This window comes from Seriola dumerili, unplaced genomic scaffold (assembly GCF_002260705.1).
Source record: "Seriola dumerili isolate Sdu_G_001 unplaced genomic scaffold, Sdu_1.0 BDQW01000011.1, whole genome shotgun sequence".
Classification (NCBI taxonomy): domain Eukaryota; kingdom Metazoa; phylum Chordata; class Actinopteri; order Carangiformes; family Carangidae; genus Seriola; species Seriola dumerili.
In genome coordinates this window covers 2,768,843-2,788,394 of record NW_019174266.1, presented here as the reverse complement: position 1 = coordinate 2,788,394, position 19,552 = coordinate 2,768,843, and the positions used below count along the sequence as shown (strand labels likewise).

Here is a 19,552-nt window from a genome sequence, read left to right as displayed (position 1 = left end):
AGACTGAAAACGGCAATTTTTGCTTGAAAAATGACAATTAATTGATTAGCAAAAAAGACCTCCTGACTGCATTTTTAGGAAAAACAGTCTTGTCTTTCAGCAGCTTTAAATGAGTCCTTGCTACAGGAAATGCCTGGCAGCTCGTTTTTATTAAAGGTGTCACTGTGTCACAATTGTTGGTTGAGGTATCAGATCATCAGCAACCACACGACGTATAATTGGGTCACTGCACTGGAGATATAAAGGGAAGAATGTTTTTCACTTTAATGCTTGGATGCTTTTCATCCAAAACCTTTCATGGACAAAGGCGCTAATCATGTAATGAACAGAGCTCTTTTTTTTTGGAGCAGCTGTTTTTCTATGCGTTTGTCAGCTCCTCTAATTTAATAGTGTGAGATAACAGCTCCAATTTTAGTTTAAAAAAAAAGAAGAAGAAAACTTCTAAGCCTGTCCTGCTCTGCATGACCGCCCACACATAATTGTTTTGGAAAAAGTAACACATTCCATTTGTTAAACACTTGTTGCCTTCGTTATGCTTATTAAATATTGCACTGAATTATTTATGAATGCAAATAAGATTCTGTTAATAATTAACTTTGATTGGATGTGGTAACGCTAATTGTCTTTTCACAGCTGGACGAACCAGTGGTGGAAAATTCATCGACTTATAAGCTGGGGCTGGACGAAGTCGTTTTGCAGTTGTAATCATCAGAAACTAATTAGTGATACAAACAAAAGGCTTATCTAAAACCAGCGATCTATTCTAGTGATGATTCGTTCTGCTCTTTCCTGTGTGTGAGATACAGAAGATGAAGTGAAATGAAAGACATGGACCTCAGGCTGTATTTAAATGCTGTGTCCTCTTTCCCTTTATTTCTAGGAATAGTATCAGTCTTCATAAACAAACTCCATTCGTGATACATGTTAAAGTATCAAAACGGTTTTTATTGTGGATTCAGAATTTACCATGAACCGTGTGTCATGCAACAATTATCCAGTTGTTCTGCTGTAAGTAAGATAATAGATCACAGTTACACAGAATTTTGATACTCCTCACAAAGAATCAGCCTGAGGAGGTGAGTCCGAATGGAAACAGGTGCGGTGTAACTAAATGAGAGTGAGTGAGGTTTTTAAAAGCAGACGTTGTTCACTCTCGTTCCTCCAACATGGCGGCGTTCCCCAGTCCAAATCCTTTTGGGCCGAAGTTTTTGGCGTAGCAAACTGAGGAGACATTCAGAAAACAATACTGAGTTAATGATACACAGCATGTTCTCATTTTCTAAGTGAGTGTGTGTGTGTGTGTGTGTGTGTGTGTGTGTACCTTTACAGTACAGCTCTCCATCCTTGTCTGTCACTGTGGTCGACTCCAGGCTTTTACCACACAGAGCACAGCGGAAACAGGTTTTATGCCAGGGCTACACACACACACACACACAGACACACACACACATTAATAATAGCTAACATAAATAAAAGCTAAGGTAAAATATTAGCCCTGGTGGCTGCAAAGTTCACTACATAACAATACAGAAGTGTTGTAACACAGTCAAACTGAAATCTGACTGATGAAATTCCCTTGTGTGGTTTGGCCCCTGTGTGTCAAGGTTCAGTCAGGTTGAAGGAGGCGGGTCAGTTCACCACTGGAAGCAGATATATACCAGCGGATTTCAGTCTGACTGTGCCTTTAATTGTACAATCACACTGAATTTCTGTTCAAGGAAACTTCCACACACTTGGCCTTGAAAACATAATAAATCACGTGTCTGATGGTGTGATTATGTGTCAAAAATGGTGAAGAAACAAACCGGAATAATAACTTCTACATTTGTAAACACAGTGCAGCAGTGTTTCTGTTTGAGAACTGAGCACAAAGAAAACACAAAGAGCTACGAGGTCTGAATTACAATGACTGTCGGTCTGCTGGGGCAACAGGAAAGCGAGCGGTGCCAACTTTAAACTTGAGATTTTAGAGTATTTAGAAATGTGTGGGAATTTAACAAAACAGCATTAATAAAAGCAACAAATGCCGAACTAAAAACGCCCATGTTCCTCACCTTTCCCGCTCCCATCACCTTCTCCGCAGCGTAGACGGCTTTGGAGCAGCGAGGGCAGCGATCTGACCCTCCGAACTTCTGGGAGGATTTGTTTGGATTTGAGTTTGTTGCAGAAGGGCTTGGTTTAGAGCTAGAGAAGAAAAAAAAAAGATTAGAAAGACTTTCCCTTCAAGCTGTGTTCAGGAGGGAACCTTCATGATACAGGAGGCCAGCAGACCTTCAATAATTAAAGGCTGAGTTCGCCCGAATCACCAAAGACTGAAGGGCAATGAGAAAAGTGTTTTAGCAGAAACGTCCCAGATGGATATCACAGCCTCCTAACGACCAAATGACTTAATCCCACTGATGATAATTGATAAAAAATGTTCCTTGTGATTTGGTTGAACTGACCCTTTAATGGAAGCCCAACATACATTATTATTCTTACTCATGAGACTGCAGGTGTGCGTTCTGTCCAGGAGGATCGGAGCTCAGAGCTCCAGCTCCTTGCCCGTATCCGTAGCCTTTAGGCCCATATTTCTTGCCGTAGCAGGACTTGCAGTAAATCTCAGACTCGTGTGCTGCGACTGTGGTGCTGTCAAGCCCCTTTCTGCAGCTCACTGTGTGAAAGACACACAAATAATACACACTTGAACCCATTATTGTTTGGCTATATTTGGCCAGGTGAAAGGCTTTGCCCAGTGGTCTGAGGAGTGTCACGGTGGAGTAATGGAGGTTAAATAAAGCTCCCACCTCAGTAGTTTTATCAGTCAGCGGTGGCATTACACATAGTCAGATGTCTTGTGTTTCTATTTGTGGGACGAGTGAAGAGTGTGAGGGGAATGTTCGAGAAAAGATGAACACTTAGCAGCTGGATGAGCTTATCGCAGAGACCTTTCAGAGCTCCCGCTGGAACAATCCAGCAGTCAGCAGCGTTAGTGTTTGTGCAGAGAGCAGTAAACCTATTGGAGGTGTCCACTGTCTGAGTCCCTGATTTAGAGAGCTGCAGCTGCAAGGTCTGGTATTGGCCTAAGAGCTTTGGCTGTATCACAACAGGCCGACCACAACTGAAATTCAGACCACGATCTCCGGCCAAAACAGAAGAAGAGGAGGGGAAACTCCACTGGCTGTCAAACCCAAAGAGCAGCTATTCAACTACTTAAACATGAGAGAAAGGTTGAAAGGGTGAAATGTGAGTGACTGCTGACAGAAGGTGGTCAGCCTAGGCTAAAGTGTAAAAAAAAGAAGAGGAGCAGCAGGAGGATGAAGAGTAAGAAGAGTAAAAGATGTTATGAGGGAAAAGAAGAAACGAGGCCTGGTCGACAACAGGGCAGTTGATAAGAGCGAATGAGACACAGAAACGTGGAGGGACGGAGGGGAAACGGCACAGAGGTGTTAAATCGCTCTGCATGTCAGAACTGTGAGGTTCTGCTGGTCCACCATGACACTCTCTCTCTCTCTCTCTCTCTCTCTCTCTCTCTCTCTCTCTCTCTCTCTCTCTGATGGAGGAAGAACCGGTCTGCTCACTGCAGATGAAACAGATCTTGTGGAAGCTCCGGCCGTTGCACTGGATCTCCTCAGCGTGGTACACCGTCTTCTCACAGGCTGCACACTTGGCACCCCCTCCCCAGTTTGGCATCTTAGAGGAACCAAAAATAAACAATATTAACATAGAACTGCAACTAATTACAAGCTTTATTTTAATCAATCTGTTGATTTCTGACTTTGTTCATCAGATTTCTTCTTCAACATCCTTTATCTCCTGAGTGAAACAAACTCTTCCACGGGGTTCCTCAGGGTTTCCTTCCTCGGTTTTGATGGTCTTCGTCTGACTTTGACTCATCATATTTGACTCTAATGCCCCCCCCACATATTCCAGCTTCACTAAAAGCCTTCTGGTTTTCAGTTTGACATTCCAGTTCCCGCTCATATCAGAAGCTGCCCATCACCTCACAGGACTGGTATGTGATATTCCAGTAACAGAGGCTTTACAATGACACCAGACGGACAAAAGCCGCGCTGCCTGACAGTAAAACACCACTGGAAAGTTTTGAATTTTCTTGAGACGAATCAGAAATCTCACATTGAAACTGATTCCTGACGTCTATGTTCATGTCAAAAAAAAAAAAAAAAAAAAAAAAAAAAAAAAAAAAAAAAAAAAAAAATAATAATAATAATAATAATAATAATAATAATTCCACCGATAAAAACTAAAATACTAAAATAATCATTAATAAACCACATTACCTCTGTGTTGTAATATACCACTCAACTACGAACAGGAAACTTTAATACAATTCAAAGGAGTTCTTACCTTTAATCCAGTCTGTATGCTTCAGTCCTAACATGGTAGTGAACACCCCAGGGTGGCTTATATACCGTCCATCTCGCCATCACCACCGTCCGCCGGTGACACGACAATGAAAGTATCCTCCTAAAATAACTCGTGACAGAGCAGAGCCCTCTGACCCTTCATCACAGCCCCGCAAACATTTGTTCTGGACCCACGGCCCAACACAGGAAACTAAACTCTGACAGCTGCAAACATGGAGGCAGCGACATGGTGTGTTGTAGGATTACGTGCATAAATGATGGGGACTCAAAGCATGTAAATGACAAATGCACACATGAATATGAACACATGGCTGATGCTCATTATCTGCATAAAGTAATTAATCATCTGTATTGTTGATTTTTAAAGACATATCATGTCATGTTGAAATCATATTGAACAGAAATTTAACTTGTGCACTTAATCTTAACTGGGAAAAACAGGCCAAAGATCTAAATTGCCTGTAGTTCTGATTTGTTGAAACAGGATAAATAAAGTGAAACAAAATGGGAATTCATTCTGATCATCAGGCAAGTAAAAACTGCCTCATGGTTGGAAAGTTCAGGACTTGAAGGGAGCTTTATTGTAATTAAGAGATCAAATAAATGTCACATATAAAAGAACCAAATTTACATTTATCAATAAAGAAAGTAATATATAAATATCAATTAGAAATACTGTATTAAATATGATGAGCTATAAAATGTAAATATTGTCTAAAAGAATTTAAAAAAAGGAAAATGTCAACAAACGAAAAAGCCTGCAAAGCATCTTTGGTAATCGAATGTATATAAAACTTTATACTAATACTAACAATCCATTCAGCTAATTAAAAGTAAACTGTACAACCTTGTTTATATCTGGTTCGAGGAGTTAATAAACTTCTATCCATATGTGACTTATATAATTTCAATAAGGCTTTGTTTACATTTGAAGTGTGTATGTGGTAATGGCAGGGTCACCTGGGTCATCCTGACAGGTGTAGGGGAGCTAACAGGTGGAACATTTTCCAGTTTTTCTCATCCTGTGAACATGAGGTGAATGTTAATATCAGTCCTCTGGCTCAGCTGTGCTTTTAAGTTCAATCTTTTAATTTTCTTTCTTGCATTCATGTTGTGCCTTTTGTTTGGCACCTTTTCAACCGTCCTTACGCTTAAAGGAGTTGTGACTGGAGATTTAATTCGCACTCATTTTTGTGCCTTTTTTCGGTGGAAGTCAATGTGAATCTGTAAGTCAGTGAAAATGAATAGCTTTCAGATTCTTTTTTATTACGACCTAAAAGACATAAATGAAATGGGTGAAAGCTCCACATCAACACTTCCAACTGGTGTTCTCAGCTTGTCTCTATGATTTATAAATAAAGTTAGTTTGTTACCATTAATAAAACATGCTAAGTGATGAATATAACTCCAGAGGGTTTATTCATTCAAAGCAGAACTGATGCTGTGACGACTCCTCAGAGACGCATCCTGGTGTGAACTGTGTTGGACACTCTTTGACGAACATGTGAATATGTTTTTTTGATAGATGTGATTTTAGACATAATCTATAATTAAACTAAAGTATCCTGTAATGAAAGAATGTGTCGAACAAGTAGAACCTCTGACCTGCAGGTGACACTGGATGGAAAGTCATTACAATCCATCCTCTGGAGACCATGACAAATCCTTAGCCAATTCACAGAAAATGATAAACATGTTTTTATAATCAATTAATTTTTTCCGTCATTTGCCAAAGAAACATGCTCCGTACTCTGTCCTGTTTTTCAGAATGTGAGAATTTGCTGTTTTTCAGTTTTATATCACTGTATATTGAATCTCTTTGGATTTTGGACTGAAAACAAGCAATTTGAAGGTATCACACTTTGGCCAGTGGGAACTTGTGATGGCTATTTTCTTAAATTTTATAGACTATAAATGATGAATCATAAAATGACCTTATTAACAGATAGTTCAAATTGTTAGTTGCATCTGTACCAGATGTCAATGCAGTATATCCAGTTCTTGTGGAGAAGTGTCACTGTAGACTGAAGGAAAAAACCAAGTATGTTCTTAGAAAAAAAACATAAAAATTTATTTAGCATTTTACATTTAGCAGGACAAAGGAAACAAAGGTAATTTCCTTATAAATTAAACTTATCAAAATATCTGATTAGTTTCAGAATGCATCACAAATATTCACATATTCTCAGAAAATCAATTTTTAAAAGGGTAACAGTTAACATGTACATATGTGCAAAAGGGAACTTATTAGATTTTGCTTAGCGACAAATTTTCCATTCAAACTTTCATTTAAAAACACCCATCTGACTTGGGTGTATTTTTTCTTTCTAGTACTGATGTGTCTTTTTACGACTCTTGGTAATTTGAAGAAATAATGGCGTTCACATCACCCACATTAGCAGATATAACTAAAAAAAACAAAACAAGAAAAGTAAATCTCCTCCATTGGTTTATGTAAATTTAGCCCTAACAGTTTCTACCATCATCACAACTAGCCTGACAATAGTGTTCATGAGTACCTGGTGAACTTATATATATATATATATATATATATATATATATATATAATTTCCACATGTCCACTGGGCCACAGCCAAAGTCTGCACGGCAGCTATTTTTAGAACTGGCTGTGATAAGAATGAAGGCAGTGGGGCCGCTGTGAAATGTCCAGAGGTAATGAATACTGTGAAATGCAAAAAAAAAAAAATCCCACCCACCCACCAACCATACAAACGCAACACCCATACACACATAATGAACACAGACATTAGAGGGTTTCCTTCAGGAGTCCTCGGTGGTGACGTCCAGTTTTCTCTGAGGGATGTAAACAGTTTTGGTGCCTTGGTGTCCGCTGGTGGTTACCACGGTAGCTAGAGGCGAGAGGGGGACTGGTGTGTGGAAGAAGCTGTGCTGGGGGAGCCCGGTCCCTTTGGGGGTGGTCATCAGAGGCTGGACAACAGACAATGTTCAGTTAGTAAGACTGCTGATATAACCACAGGGGTCTGGTCAACTAAATAAATAAATAAATCTGCAGTGTTTCTGTTACTCTGGATAATCTACAAACCTCACTGCGGACGGTTTTCATTGGAACTACTTGTCTCGGACAAACAGTTCTCATGAAAACTGCTGACAGCGAGGTCTGACGCTGCCAATACAGATAACACAGAACGCCAGCACTTAAAACTGAAGCTAACTGGCCCTTTAATAAGGACCAGTTGAAAAGGTTACAGTGGTTCAAAATGAAATCTGAAGACTCGCTCACCCACACATGTATTATCGTGTATTAAGTATTTCAGCTTGACAACTTGTTCATGTTATCAGGTTGATGTTTAACGTGAAGAAGCACTACAGCGTTTTTGTATCATACTTCTATAAAGTTGTGGCACTTTAAAAACATTACAAAAACCTTTAGTCCCTAATACCGTTACTATTACTCAGCTCCTTCAGAGCCTCACATGACATTATACCAGTTTCCACAGTCACTGTTTAAACACAGCAGGGTTTATTTGTACCTGTTGTACGCTGATCAGGGCCAGTGGCTGTGCAGAGACAGACTGCTGCACAGGCACAGGGGAGATAGGTTTGATGAAAACCATGCCTCTCTGCTGCAGAGCCAGCGGACCTGGCAGCGGGCTGGGCAGGGTGTTGGCGCGCTCTGGTGTCTGCGGGGCCGCAAAGGCATTTCCTGGGCTGGAGCCTGAGATCAGACCCAGGTTCTGCAGGGTGAAGTTGAGGATGGCGGGACTGGGGCTGTGGAGGTGGTGGGCCTGCTGGGCAATGCACGGAGAGTCAGCAGCAGCAGCAGCAGCAGCGGGTCTGTGACGGCGAAGGCTGGTGGGCGTAATCTCCAGTGCCGGGGCAGGTCTGGAGCCTGTCGATGACACAAGAAGAAAAGTCCAGTCTCTTTTCTGGATGTAGTTGTTCATGTGTTCAGACTCTTACTTTAAGCTACAGTTATAGTAATATAACAATTTTGATTGAGGTGTGAGGATTTGGTATTTTTCAGTTTTTTAATCGTTGTAAATTGAATATCTTTGGTGTCTGGACCTCAAATCAACATTTTATCCCATATTTACCTGCAGTTGGTGTTTGGTAGATGCTGTAAGTGGGAGTCGAGGCCTTGTTGCTTTCTCCCCCTGAACCTTGAGTTTCCTTGTAGCTGATGAGGGACTGCTGGGAGATGGGGATCAGATATCCGGCCGGTACTAAAGTCTGGATGGGCAGAGAAATAAACGTCACACATACTGCGCAAAAACCAAAGGTTGTCGAAAACCTTCCTGCTGTTAATCGACACTCAGACAGCAGCTCGTTTGTGCATTTACCTCAGTGTGGAGCTGTCCGGGTGTAATGGGTATGGCCCTGACTGGCGTTAATCCCGCCTCACTGTCCGAGTTAACCATCTTGTCCTCTTTGTCCAGGAAGGTCTCCAGGCTCTGCTCTAGCGTCTGATTGGCTACAGCTCCACCAGGGGTGTTGACAAACTCCGGGTCTAGGTGGAGGGCGCGAGGCGAAGGCCGGCTGGGGAGCTGATTGCCGCGCCGCGCCTTCAGCCGGGCCTGCAGGATCTCACACAGCTTCGGAGATGTGTCCTACAACAGAGGGTGAGAAATACTGTACATCAGAGACAAGGAGCAACATTAACAATGTTTATTCTTAACTTGCATATTACTGATGAAAAAGGTTTTGTTGTAGAGGAATTAGCCGCTTGCTTTTTGCTAGAATTTACACAAACTGATTCAATCCATCCGAAACCAGTTTTAATTGAACAAGTTCTTATGCATTATTCTGCAGTGTTTCTTGGCTCTTCTCTACTTTAACTCCACTCTTTGGCTCCTTAAAAAAAAAAGCTAAATGTCTGCATGTTTTCCTCTCTGGTTTTTAACACTGGTTGTGATGCATTTCTGGACATGAAGTTACAACTCCCAGAATGCCTTTTGTGTTGCCCTGTGGTGGGTTTCATACATACAGATTTTAGAGCCAACAAAGTGAGCGCTTTAATGCTAATCACGGCAAAAGAAGACTATTATGATCCTTCAATTGTTCAGCATCAATGCAAAAGTATGACTCTAGACAAAAACATTTGTCTTTATTTCTAAGTGACAAAAATATTTGTAGGTAACAAACTGAACTCTCACATGGCTGTAAACGTCTGGAAGTGATATATCAGTTTCCTGCCAGAGTAAAACCCAAACTGTAATAATGTTTTATTTAAGAACAACGTTCCTTTTATCAACCCAAATGTTGTTGATGTAAAGGTTGAAATAGTATGTTTTTTTTTTTTTTTTACCTTAAAGTTGGGGTCGGTCCTCTTGGCTTTGGAGGGGCTGCTCTCTGCGGCTGAATCTGAACGCAGCCGTTTGAGTTTCAAGGGGCTGTCGTCTGTCGCCTTGGAGACCGGCTGGCTCTTAGCTACAGACTGGCCCGTTGGGCTCTGCCCTGTCTTATCTTCAAAGGTCATAGAGCGCACGGCCAGGCTGGTCGGCTGCGGCTTGGCCAGAGGGTTCGGCCTGAGGGAAGAAGGGTGCAAGTACACGGCGTAGGAGCCGTTCCCCCGCTGCTGAGGTAACAGGACAGGGATGAGGGGGGAACACTGTGCAGGGATGTAAGCGATGGAGCCCGCGGGCTGGGCTGCCAGTGGGGTGTGTGGGGTGAGGTGGACAGTAGTGTTGACTCCAGGCTCCTGGGTTGGAGTTTGTAACCGTGCCTGAGGCGGTTCCATTGAATCAGAGGAAACTGGCTGTAGCCTCGCAGCAGCCACGTCCGCCTCGGCAGCAGCAGGTTTTGGTTCTTCAGCTCTAGTTCTGGAACAGAAGCAGGACTCTCGTTTAACAATCCACAGATCTACAACGACACTGGTGTAAAATCTACGGCAGGGAGCTGAACCTGTAGCGACGTTTAAGGGTTAAAACTGTCGTATAACAAACAACAAGCATCGTAAAAAATAACGTCAGAGAAGAATAACATTAACATTGCATAACAACCGAATAATGTTATGGTTCCTTTATGTGACACTTGAATTCTCTTAGCAGACTGGGTTAAATGATGTTTGAACATAAGGAACGGGAGACTCGCAAAGCGTTTTTCAAAACTGCAAGAGGACCTGATTTGTTAGAGGGACAAACAGCTATCCCCTAACAGTCTGTACTGTGTACAATCTGTTATATTAGTTTAGATTACAAATTATTTCAAGTGTCAATTTTTAATTTCAATAGCTGTCCGGAAACAACATTTTCAGATGAACTTTATTTTATGACCAGGCTTCAGCAGCGTTCTTATCATCTTCACTGAATGGACAAACACACCAGATTTCATTTTAAAAAAAAAAAAAGCCCGAACATTTCCGGCTGAATGAACAGAACCGAACTTACACAGACTCCTGGTCGAGCTTGATCTTACAAATGGCGGCGAGCTGGGCCATTTTGTTTGGGAAGTCTGTGTTTGATGAATCACCTGAAGATAAAGGAGGAAAAGATTGGATGTATGAGTCGTCACACCACAATAGTAACCTTGCCTGAAGAAACATGTCCTATACTCACTGAGGGCGCTCTTCATGGGACTGCTGGGGGCCGAGTTGATCTTGCGTCGGTCATCCTGAATGCTCTTCGCCAGCTTTATGAGGGAGGGGTGCCGGGTGAAACTGCGTTTAGCCCCCGGTGTTGAAAAGAGGTTTTTGGCACAGTTGTCTACAGTGGCACGTGACTGCAGTACATTTTTTTTCTTGGGTGGGCATTCGGAAGTGGATTTCTCCAAGTCTGAAACACAAGTTTAATGTTTAGTCTGTGAAACTAGGGGATAATAATTTTACGTATCGCAGGCAGCACCGGTTATCACAACTCAAAAAGAAACTCAAAGTCCTGAAATATATTTCAGCTTAAACAGTTGTTTGTACATAAAAGAAGTCTGGCGATACCTTTGACTTGTGGGAACTCTTCGAGGCCGACCCATTCAAAGGCCGGTTTCCTCCCCCTCTCTTCTGTCACGTGGACTTTCTCGATGAGCTTCAGGCTCCGCAGCACGTTCGCTATATCATAGAGCCGGCGCACTTTGGCTACAAACACATGAGCAAACAGCACGATTATCTACTGCCAACAGACAGACACAGCATATTCCGCCAATAAATAAATAAATAAATGTATAAATGTATAAATGTATAAATAATTAATCACACATGCCACAGCAACTGCATACAAAATTTGTGCATCCAGTGGTACAGTGTTGAAGTATTTCTATTCACTGATTGATGCATTTACCCCAGCTCTTTCAAAATGCACGCTCACGGTCTAAATAACCTTAAATCAGCATGGGAAGCTGCAACTGTGCATGTACATGTAATAACACTGACTTTAATCATGTTATACTGGTAATAAAGGTATTTTGTTCAGACCTTCTTAAAAGATTTAAATAGCTTTACACTGTAGAAACACATTAGGATACTTTATTGACAGATGTAATGAGGGCTTGGATTTCAGCTTTGACAAACTTTATACCATCTGTACATTTCTTCTGTTACAACCACATCTAATGGTCCAAGATGAGATCTAAAAATCATGCACCAGCACCATTTTACTTAAACCCTGCAATAATACTGAGGAGCGTACTTTATATGGCGGGCTCTGTACTCACTCTTGAACTTGTTCTTGTCTTGATCTGCACCCTGGTCCTCCCCGATCAGGATCTTCGCAGCCACGTCCAGACTGACCACGCGAGGATTCGACACCAGAAAGAGCATGACGAACTTCTGGCTCATCACCCGCAGAGATTTGTCCTTCCGACTGTTCACAGAGGCTGGACAGGACAAACAGCAAGTCAGTTAGTGTTAATATGAATTACTAATCTTGTCCTTTTCTCTTAAATATTTAATTTCATGAAGCACTTTTTATTTCATAGACTCTCACGGGATTATAAGGGGTTGTTTCATGAAATCTGGAAGCATATATTATTACATGAAGCATGTGGATTAAACATCAATTTCAGGGTGGCACTGCAATTGAATATTTAAAAAAAACAAACAAGTAATTTAAAAGGCCAAGTCAATTCCTTCTCAACACCCTTCATTTATTGCCAGTGGAAAGCAATGAATAACCACAACCAACCATGTTCTGTTTGATATATATTCAGAGGAAGTGGGCCTAAAAGCTTCTCACCTGCTTTGAACTCTACTCCTGGGAGCTCCACGAAGAAGAGCTCCTTCTGTCCCTGCTCCCCGCTCTCCAACTCCACCACCTCCTCGTTCTCCTTCTCTTCGCCGTCAAAGTCGAACTCCCTGTCCAGGAGGCGCTGCCGGATCTGCTGCATCTGCTGACCGTACCGGTGCTCCTCGCCCACCTGCTTCAAAATGGCCAGAGTCTGAGCCAGCTTGGAGCGGCCGTGCCACGTGTAGCGGTTCTTCGCAGAGCGGCTGACCATGTGCAGGCTCTCCAGCACGTTCATGATGTCGTAGATGCGCCGGCGCTCCACATCTGTGCAGACGAAAGGAAAAAACACATTATAGCATCTTAATGAATGAGCCAGTACCGCGATTATTAAAAGAGACTGTTTACAGGAAACTACAGTCAGTTTATCTGGTATAAATGTGTTAATTTACCACAAACACTCATATGTGTGTTTATGAGAACACAGCAGACATCTGAGCACTGGTGGAGAGGCCTCTGGTACATATCACAATATCATGACCGTGAGGTGATATACACTATTTTATCTGTATTGTCTTAACTACTTACCTTAAAACATTGTGTTGTCATTTTTACAAAATTTTACACAGACATTGTTATTTGTAAAATAAATACCAAACATTTTCTGGTTAGCAGTTTTTGAAATGTGAGTATTTGCTTGACTCTCTGGTGTCCGCAAATGGAAACACAATTTACAGATTAGAGAGTCATGAAAGTAACAGCTAGCTGCTGCCCTCATATCTGACAGACTGATCTTAACGGATGGATATTGTGTAACTGTTTTAGTTAAACAGTTTAAAAGTGATATAGGACACATACTGAGCTCAGTGGCCACGTCATCCAGGCAGATGTCGTTGTTGAGGGCGGGGTTTGGGTAATCTGGGTAGCGGGCGAGGAACTTGTGACAGAGCAAACCCAGACTCTTTTCTTTCCTGCTGATCATTTTCTCTGACTCTTCTCCATTTTCAGTGTCCTACAGAAAGATAACAGAGAGCTGCAGTTAAGAGCAATATTCCTCTGAACACCTGGATTTATCAGAAAATATCAATCATATGTTGTATGCATATAGAATATTTTTTAATACCTGTATAGAGTCAAGACCATCCCGCCCATCATTGTCCATGCACAGCTCCTTCTCTCGGTTCCTGATGTCAGGACTAGCAGCACTGATGAGCATTTTAAGGTTTGAGGTCGGCGTCCAGGGATCAACAGAGCCTACTTCCCTTCCTTTTTTAGGCGTGGTAAGGGGACCCATGGTTAGCTGCTTCTCCACTGACACTGCACACGTGCCAAATACTTTCTTTGGGGTCTTTACAGGAACCAGGGGTGCTACAAAGCTATCATCCTAGTCAGCAAAAGGAGAAAACAAAAACAAAAAAATATGAATGACTATGATACAAGCCCACTCATTTCTACTGAGGTATTTCTCATAGAAAACAAATGAACAAATTATATCGGAGAAAGATGTGGATTCCTCTGAACTTACTGACCTTTGAGTGAGATTTCTGGCTCAGGTTTTGAGATTCAAGCGCTGTACCTGACATTTTCCACCTTGGCATAAGAATTTAATAATGGAGTATATTAGCTGCTGTTACCTGGCCATTAATACAGTGATAGATTCAGCTTAGGGATGGTATCAAACAATTCTGAAAATCTTCTTTTTTTTTTAAATTATAATTTTCTCCTGTTACAGTTTAGGTCTGGATTACCATCTGAAAAAGAATATCTTCCATTTTATGGTCCTGATTTTCAAGAGGGACTTCATTAAGAACCCATTTGTTGTAAAGCTTGTCTTAATAATTGGAAATAAGGAAACTGTCTTGTATAGTGACGGTCAATGAGGCCCAACAATTTTTTGCTCATAGGATCAAGGCAAAAATCAGCTATCAACTTATACTAGCTAACATTTGTTCCACCTAACAAACTTTAAACATGCTGAATTATTCTAGCTTGCCTGCGGTATTAATCAACGTCATTAATTAAAGTGATTTTAAGTTAATAAAGACAGCTCGTTAATTATTATATTACACAGTATATAATTTCGGAGAGCCTTACCGCTTTTTTAGCGCAATATATTTGTCGGGTACCAACATTTTCAGATCACCGTGACAACAGTGAGTTCAATAATATACCGATGGTCAAATTAGTTTATCCCCTGTCTTTACCGGATGGTAATATTGATCAAAAAAATCAGTTTAAATCTAATCAAAACACCAGCTAGATATTGGCGGTAACTGACGTACGTTCCGTCGAATCCTCGGGCCCAACGGACGCAGTGGTGCCGCCCTTTTTGTGTGAAGCAACCAATAGGAGCGCGGCGCGAGCCAGCGTAGAGGAAGTGAAGGTTGTCCCGCGCAGGTAAACTGTTTTTGAAATCCTTGGCGCGGAACGTCTGTACCGTACCAGCGGAGGCCTGCTTTAAACTTAGATACGTATTGTGGCAAATTCCGAATCAGCACTAACGTTACAAGGACAACGTTGCTCTGTGTTTAAGAGGAATATGTTTAGTCGCGGTTAACGGTTTAACGTTTGTTGTCACGTAGCCAGCTACGAGCGCCCGCCGCCCGATAAGGTTTAGAACTAACATTAACTCACGTAACGAAACACGGAAAACCCGGATAATCCTGAAACTTCTCACATGGCAGCGGTTTTAAGTTAAAACGTTGAAGAAACAATAAGCACTTTAGCTGAAGTTACACGGCCTGCATGGAAATCAGTTTACCGGGGCGAAGCGGTAACCCAGGGACACCGAAACAGCTGTAGTTGAACGAAACGCTTTGATTTTCTTCTTTTAAGCCAAGACAAATTCACAAACATGCGTAGACTTACCCAAATCCACGAAATAAGCCTTGTTCAGTGGTATTTTCCCATCTTCACGATAATGTGCCTTGAGTTCCAGCCTGCAGAAGTGGATTTTTTTTTTAAACACAAGATCACTTTTCCGCGTATGAAGCAGCAGTAGAAGCGTATAAACCCAAAGTGAAATAGTACAAAATGTGCACGGGTCTTGGATTTCTTTTTCCCCGCTGCTTGTAAACAGTGGCCTCCGTCTTGGTCAACTTTACTATAGTGGAGAGAAGTTTGCCCAGTTGTGTGGGTGACCACTAGCATTTGGCCCGCCCAGTATAAACATATTGCTCACGTCAGCCCAACACCAACCTCCACTTCCTCCATGTAGGGATATAGGCGGGCCCAGACCAGGCGCACGTAGTCCTACCACAGTCTGTGTAGTCCATTAAGTGTTCAGGTCCTATACTTAGAGGAGAGGTTCACAATCTTTCAAGTCTGCCTTACAACAATACTCAGGTGCCTATATTAATATTAAAACAGGCCATTAAAAACTCCTTATTCACTTTCAATGTAAGTTATAGAGGGCAAAATTGTTCCCTCTCAAATGTGTATTTAAAAGTTTATCTGAATCTAACATGAGGCTTTGCCCTTCCAGATTAATCAAATCAAATGGATTTCTTCCTAAATTTGCAGCCTTTTTAATACAAAATCCCCTCTTTTAGACTGTCTGATGAAACACAAATACTGAATTTTTCATTAAAAAAAAGGTATTTTTGGAAGATAACAGTGTGATTTGACTAACTCAGACTGCTTAAACTTTGGATGTGTGCACAAAATGAGGACTGCATCACTTATGTTGAAAATGCATTTTAATACTGTTTTTTAATGGCCAGTATGAATAGGATTGATTACAACAGGCAAAACATCTTTCAATGTTCACATCGGCATCTGAATATTGTTTTACAGACTTAAATTGTGAACCTATCCTTGAAATAAAAGTATTGCAATGGCACTGCAAATATAGAGAAGGATAAGTCCTACGTTGAAAATTTGCAATCAAATTATCATGTATAATCAAAGTATAATCACGAAAACATAGGAAGTAGGAAACATAATGTGCAGAGAAAAAGCCCCTGTGACCGTTATACTTTTATGTAATTAGATAATTATTACTCATGTAAGCAGCATTTACTGTTAGCTGGTTGAGGTGCAGCTTAATTCTTTTTGTATGTGACTACAACTGATGATAATTGTCTCTATGGATTAATCTGCTGATTATTTTTAATAATTGATTGTTTGGTTCGTAAAAAACTTTGACAATAGCATTAACTGCATTACAGTCACTCAGAGTTCAAAATTAATCAATATCAAAGTACAACTGAAGAGGCTCCGCATCTTGTTGTCGTGTCTCTATTTCGGCACTAGGTGGCAGTAAAGCTCTCTTTACCCAGAGTCGCCATGGAAACCGACGGGCGCCTTCAAGGATGTTGAGAGAGAACAGCGGAGCTCGAAGCATCTAGTGACGTAATGTTACGGATGTAAGAGAAAGCGAGTGGGACCCTGATGCTGCCATCAGGTACCCCTCGTAAATTAGGGTACCCATTACGAATTGGTAAGCACTAGTTCATAGGGTTTTGATTAAAAATGGGCCAACTCTCTGCTTATCAGAAAAAAAACTCAATTGGTATCTATGGTAAATAGGTCTGCCTTGGACCAAGAAATAACCTTTAATACTTTGGTTATGATTCTCAACTTTATACCGTTTTTTTAAAAGCTATTATGTTACAATTATAAAACTACCAGAGGTAGAGCCAGAGATGTATTTGTATTTCCTGCATTTATTTATGTTCCACAGGGCCACATATAATGGCTATTTTCAGATCAATTCATCAGCTTTAATTATTTTCTTTCTTTATCGTTTTTTCTGTAAAATGACAGAAAATAGCGACAATTTCTAATGAAGTCTTTTAAGAATTTCTCCTTAGAATTTAAACCTAAGGATGCTGGTATATATCAGTTATTTTCTTTATCTAAAAAGCTGGAGAACTGTGTACAGTTGATGCTGGTGTGTATCTCTAAGTGCTTCACTGCTGAGAGTTGTCACATCCAGCATATTTTTTTCCCAAGTTTAAAAAGACAGTTATTTGGGATAACAGTCTAACAAAAGTAAAAATGATCATGAAAGGATGAAATAGACAGCTGTTTTCCCTTCTCACTTGTAAAATAAGATGTAGAACAAACTTTATTTTTGCAGCACTTTGCAAAACAAGGTCACAATTTGCTTTACCAAATGAAAAGCATAAAAACACACTAAAAAGGACAAAACAACGCATATTTAAAGCAATTTTGTAGAAAACATGTTTGTTGGTAACATTTAAAAGAGTTTGTGGTTTGTGTTGCAAAGAAATCGTGAGGCGACAACATCCACATTGTTGACCATCACGATGTTTCCTACAGCACGTGAATGCAGCAGCTGGCTGCTCCGCTCGCAGCCAGAGGAACGGACAGCGCAGCACACGAGGCAGGGATCATCTCCACCGGGAAGGAAAGGAACAGAGAAGTGCGGGGTGAGCATCATTTCTTCACAAGGAAACTCTTGTATAATGTTTATTTCTCCTCGTAGTTTATTTATTGTTCGTCAATTTAGCCAATTACGAACAGTTTCCAGAAAGCTCGGAGCAGCAGCCAGTCTCAGGCAGCCTGTGAGTGCTCGCAGATTCTCCTGCAGGGATGCTGCAGTAGCTCAAACCTTCGGCAAGCAATTTGTTCCACATTGTAACTCTTGAGTTAATGTTTGTTGTCAGACGGAGGCTAAAAAGTCACGTTTACGATAACTCTAAGAACTGCATAGCACGATAGCAAGTTTGTGACCACGAAAAAGTTAGCTAGTTAGGATTTAAGAAGTGTGTTTTCATGGCGTGACTGGTGAAAAGCCCACACCTGCAGCAATTAGCCGGCGGTTTGTTGGGTAAACTATGTCCTATATGCAATAGATACAAATGGTCCTCGCGCAGCATTTAAAGGATACTGCTGGTGATGTTGTACATTTTTGTTATTGCCAGCAAATCCCATGAAAAGACTGCAACCAACCGTGAACTGATCCTGCAAACAAGTATTCTATGTTTAAAATCTGATATAGCCAACATCTCATTCCCCTGTGCCGTACACTTCAGTTCTTGCTCCAAAAGTATTAAAAACACATCAGTGAGCCACACTGTTGCACTGGGATTATGTTCCTTCATTGCAGTGAATGTGTGCACTGTATCATTTGGTTTGAGTCAATCTCACATACTCCATCCTGCTGCTGTAAATACTCACAAGAGCACAAAATGTGCATTAATCCTTGGCTGAAAGTAGTTCCAAATATGCAGTTTTCTCTAGTTTTAGTAACATTTGCTAAAACTAACATTGCTCAGCTGCCTATGGAAATTATTAACCTTTTTTTTTTAATGTAATGGGACTAGGAATGGATGGAGTGGACTTGCAGCTGAGTGCTGCAGACAGGTTGGGGAAGCATTGAGACATGGACTAATGAATTGTTGGTTTTGGTCTTTTCTCTGGATGTGTTGACAATAACAAAAAAAACCCAAAAATCTTGTAAATACTCAGTTAGCTTTAACTTATGATAATAATAATGTTACCATATTATATATTTATATGTTACGTAGTATAATAATGCGTAGTCTGATACTGAACAAGTATCTCAAGTTCTTTCTGACACCACAGCCTTTGCTATAATGCTTCAATTTAACTCTGTTTTCTTTCTCAACACAGGCAATTGTTTGCTGTTGGGATACCAGACGTGACCTTTGCTGTGAGTGACACCAGCTTTTACACATCTGCTTTCGCTGGACATTTTTTTGCTTTTTTCTTTTTATACTGGTGGATGTTTCCCTGAAGTCTGCTCATTTTGCTACATGGAAACCGAAACCTGCCCACATTGTCTGTCCAGAGGGACACAGATTGAACCTCGCATCATGATGATCGCATCCTCCTTTTAGATTAGAAGATGTTTTTCGGGGAGAGAACCATCCTGCCTATCTTCGGTTCCTGCTCTCTGCCCTGATGCTCACTTCAGGCCAGCCCCTCTTCACCAGGAACTGCAAAGAAAAACCATCAAGAAACGATATGACTGAGACACGACATGTGGCTGAGGTTGGATCCCCCCAGAGATTGGGTGCTATCTTTTTCATGAAACAAAGTTGATGGACAGACAGCTTTTGC

The 19,552-nt window shown here is 41.1% G+C and overlaps 2 protein-coding genes across 2 annotated transcripts; both read right to left on the bottom strand.

The window, feature by feature from the left end:
* Window positions 1-924: 924 nt before the first annotated feature.
* csrp3 (cysteine and glycine rich protein 3) lies at window positions 925-4,479 on the bottom strand. The gene is made up of 6 exons (XM_022748195.1): window positions 4,348-4,479; window positions 3,561-3,672; window positions 2,482-2,653; window positions 2,055-2,184; window positions 1,322-1,415; window positions 925-1,221 (listed from the first exon to the last, which is right to left on the bottom strand). The coding sequence occupies exons 2-6, from the start codon at window positions 3,670-3,672 to the stop codon at window positions 1,148-1,150; spliced, it is 582 nt and encodes a 193-aa protein (XP_022603916.1). The 5' UTR covers window positions 4,348-4,479; the 3' UTR covers window positions 925-1,147.
* A 2,632-nt stretch (window positions 4,480-7,111) lies between these two features.
* e2f8 (E2F transcription factor 8) lies at window positions 7,112-15,587 on the bottom strand. The gene is made up of 13 exons (XM_022748767.1): window positions 15,368-15,587; window positions 13,623-13,883; window positions 13,358-13,511; window positions 12,512-12,826; window positions 11,991-12,152; window positions 11,278-11,415; window positions 10,904-11,119; window positions 10,736-10,817; window positions 9,655-10,168; window positions 8,690-8,956; window positions 8,444-8,579; window positions 7,880-8,238; window positions 7,112-7,316 (listed from the first exon to the last, which is right to left on the bottom strand). Exons 2-13 carry the CDS (start codon window positions 13,791-13,793, stop codon window positions 7,149-7,151), a joined length of 2,682 nt encoding a protein of 893 aa, XP_022604488.1. The 5' UTR covers window positions 13,794-13,883; window positions 15,368-15,587; the 3' UTR covers window positions 7,112-7,148.
* Between the last annotated feature and the right edge of the window lie 3,965 nt (window positions 15,588-19,552).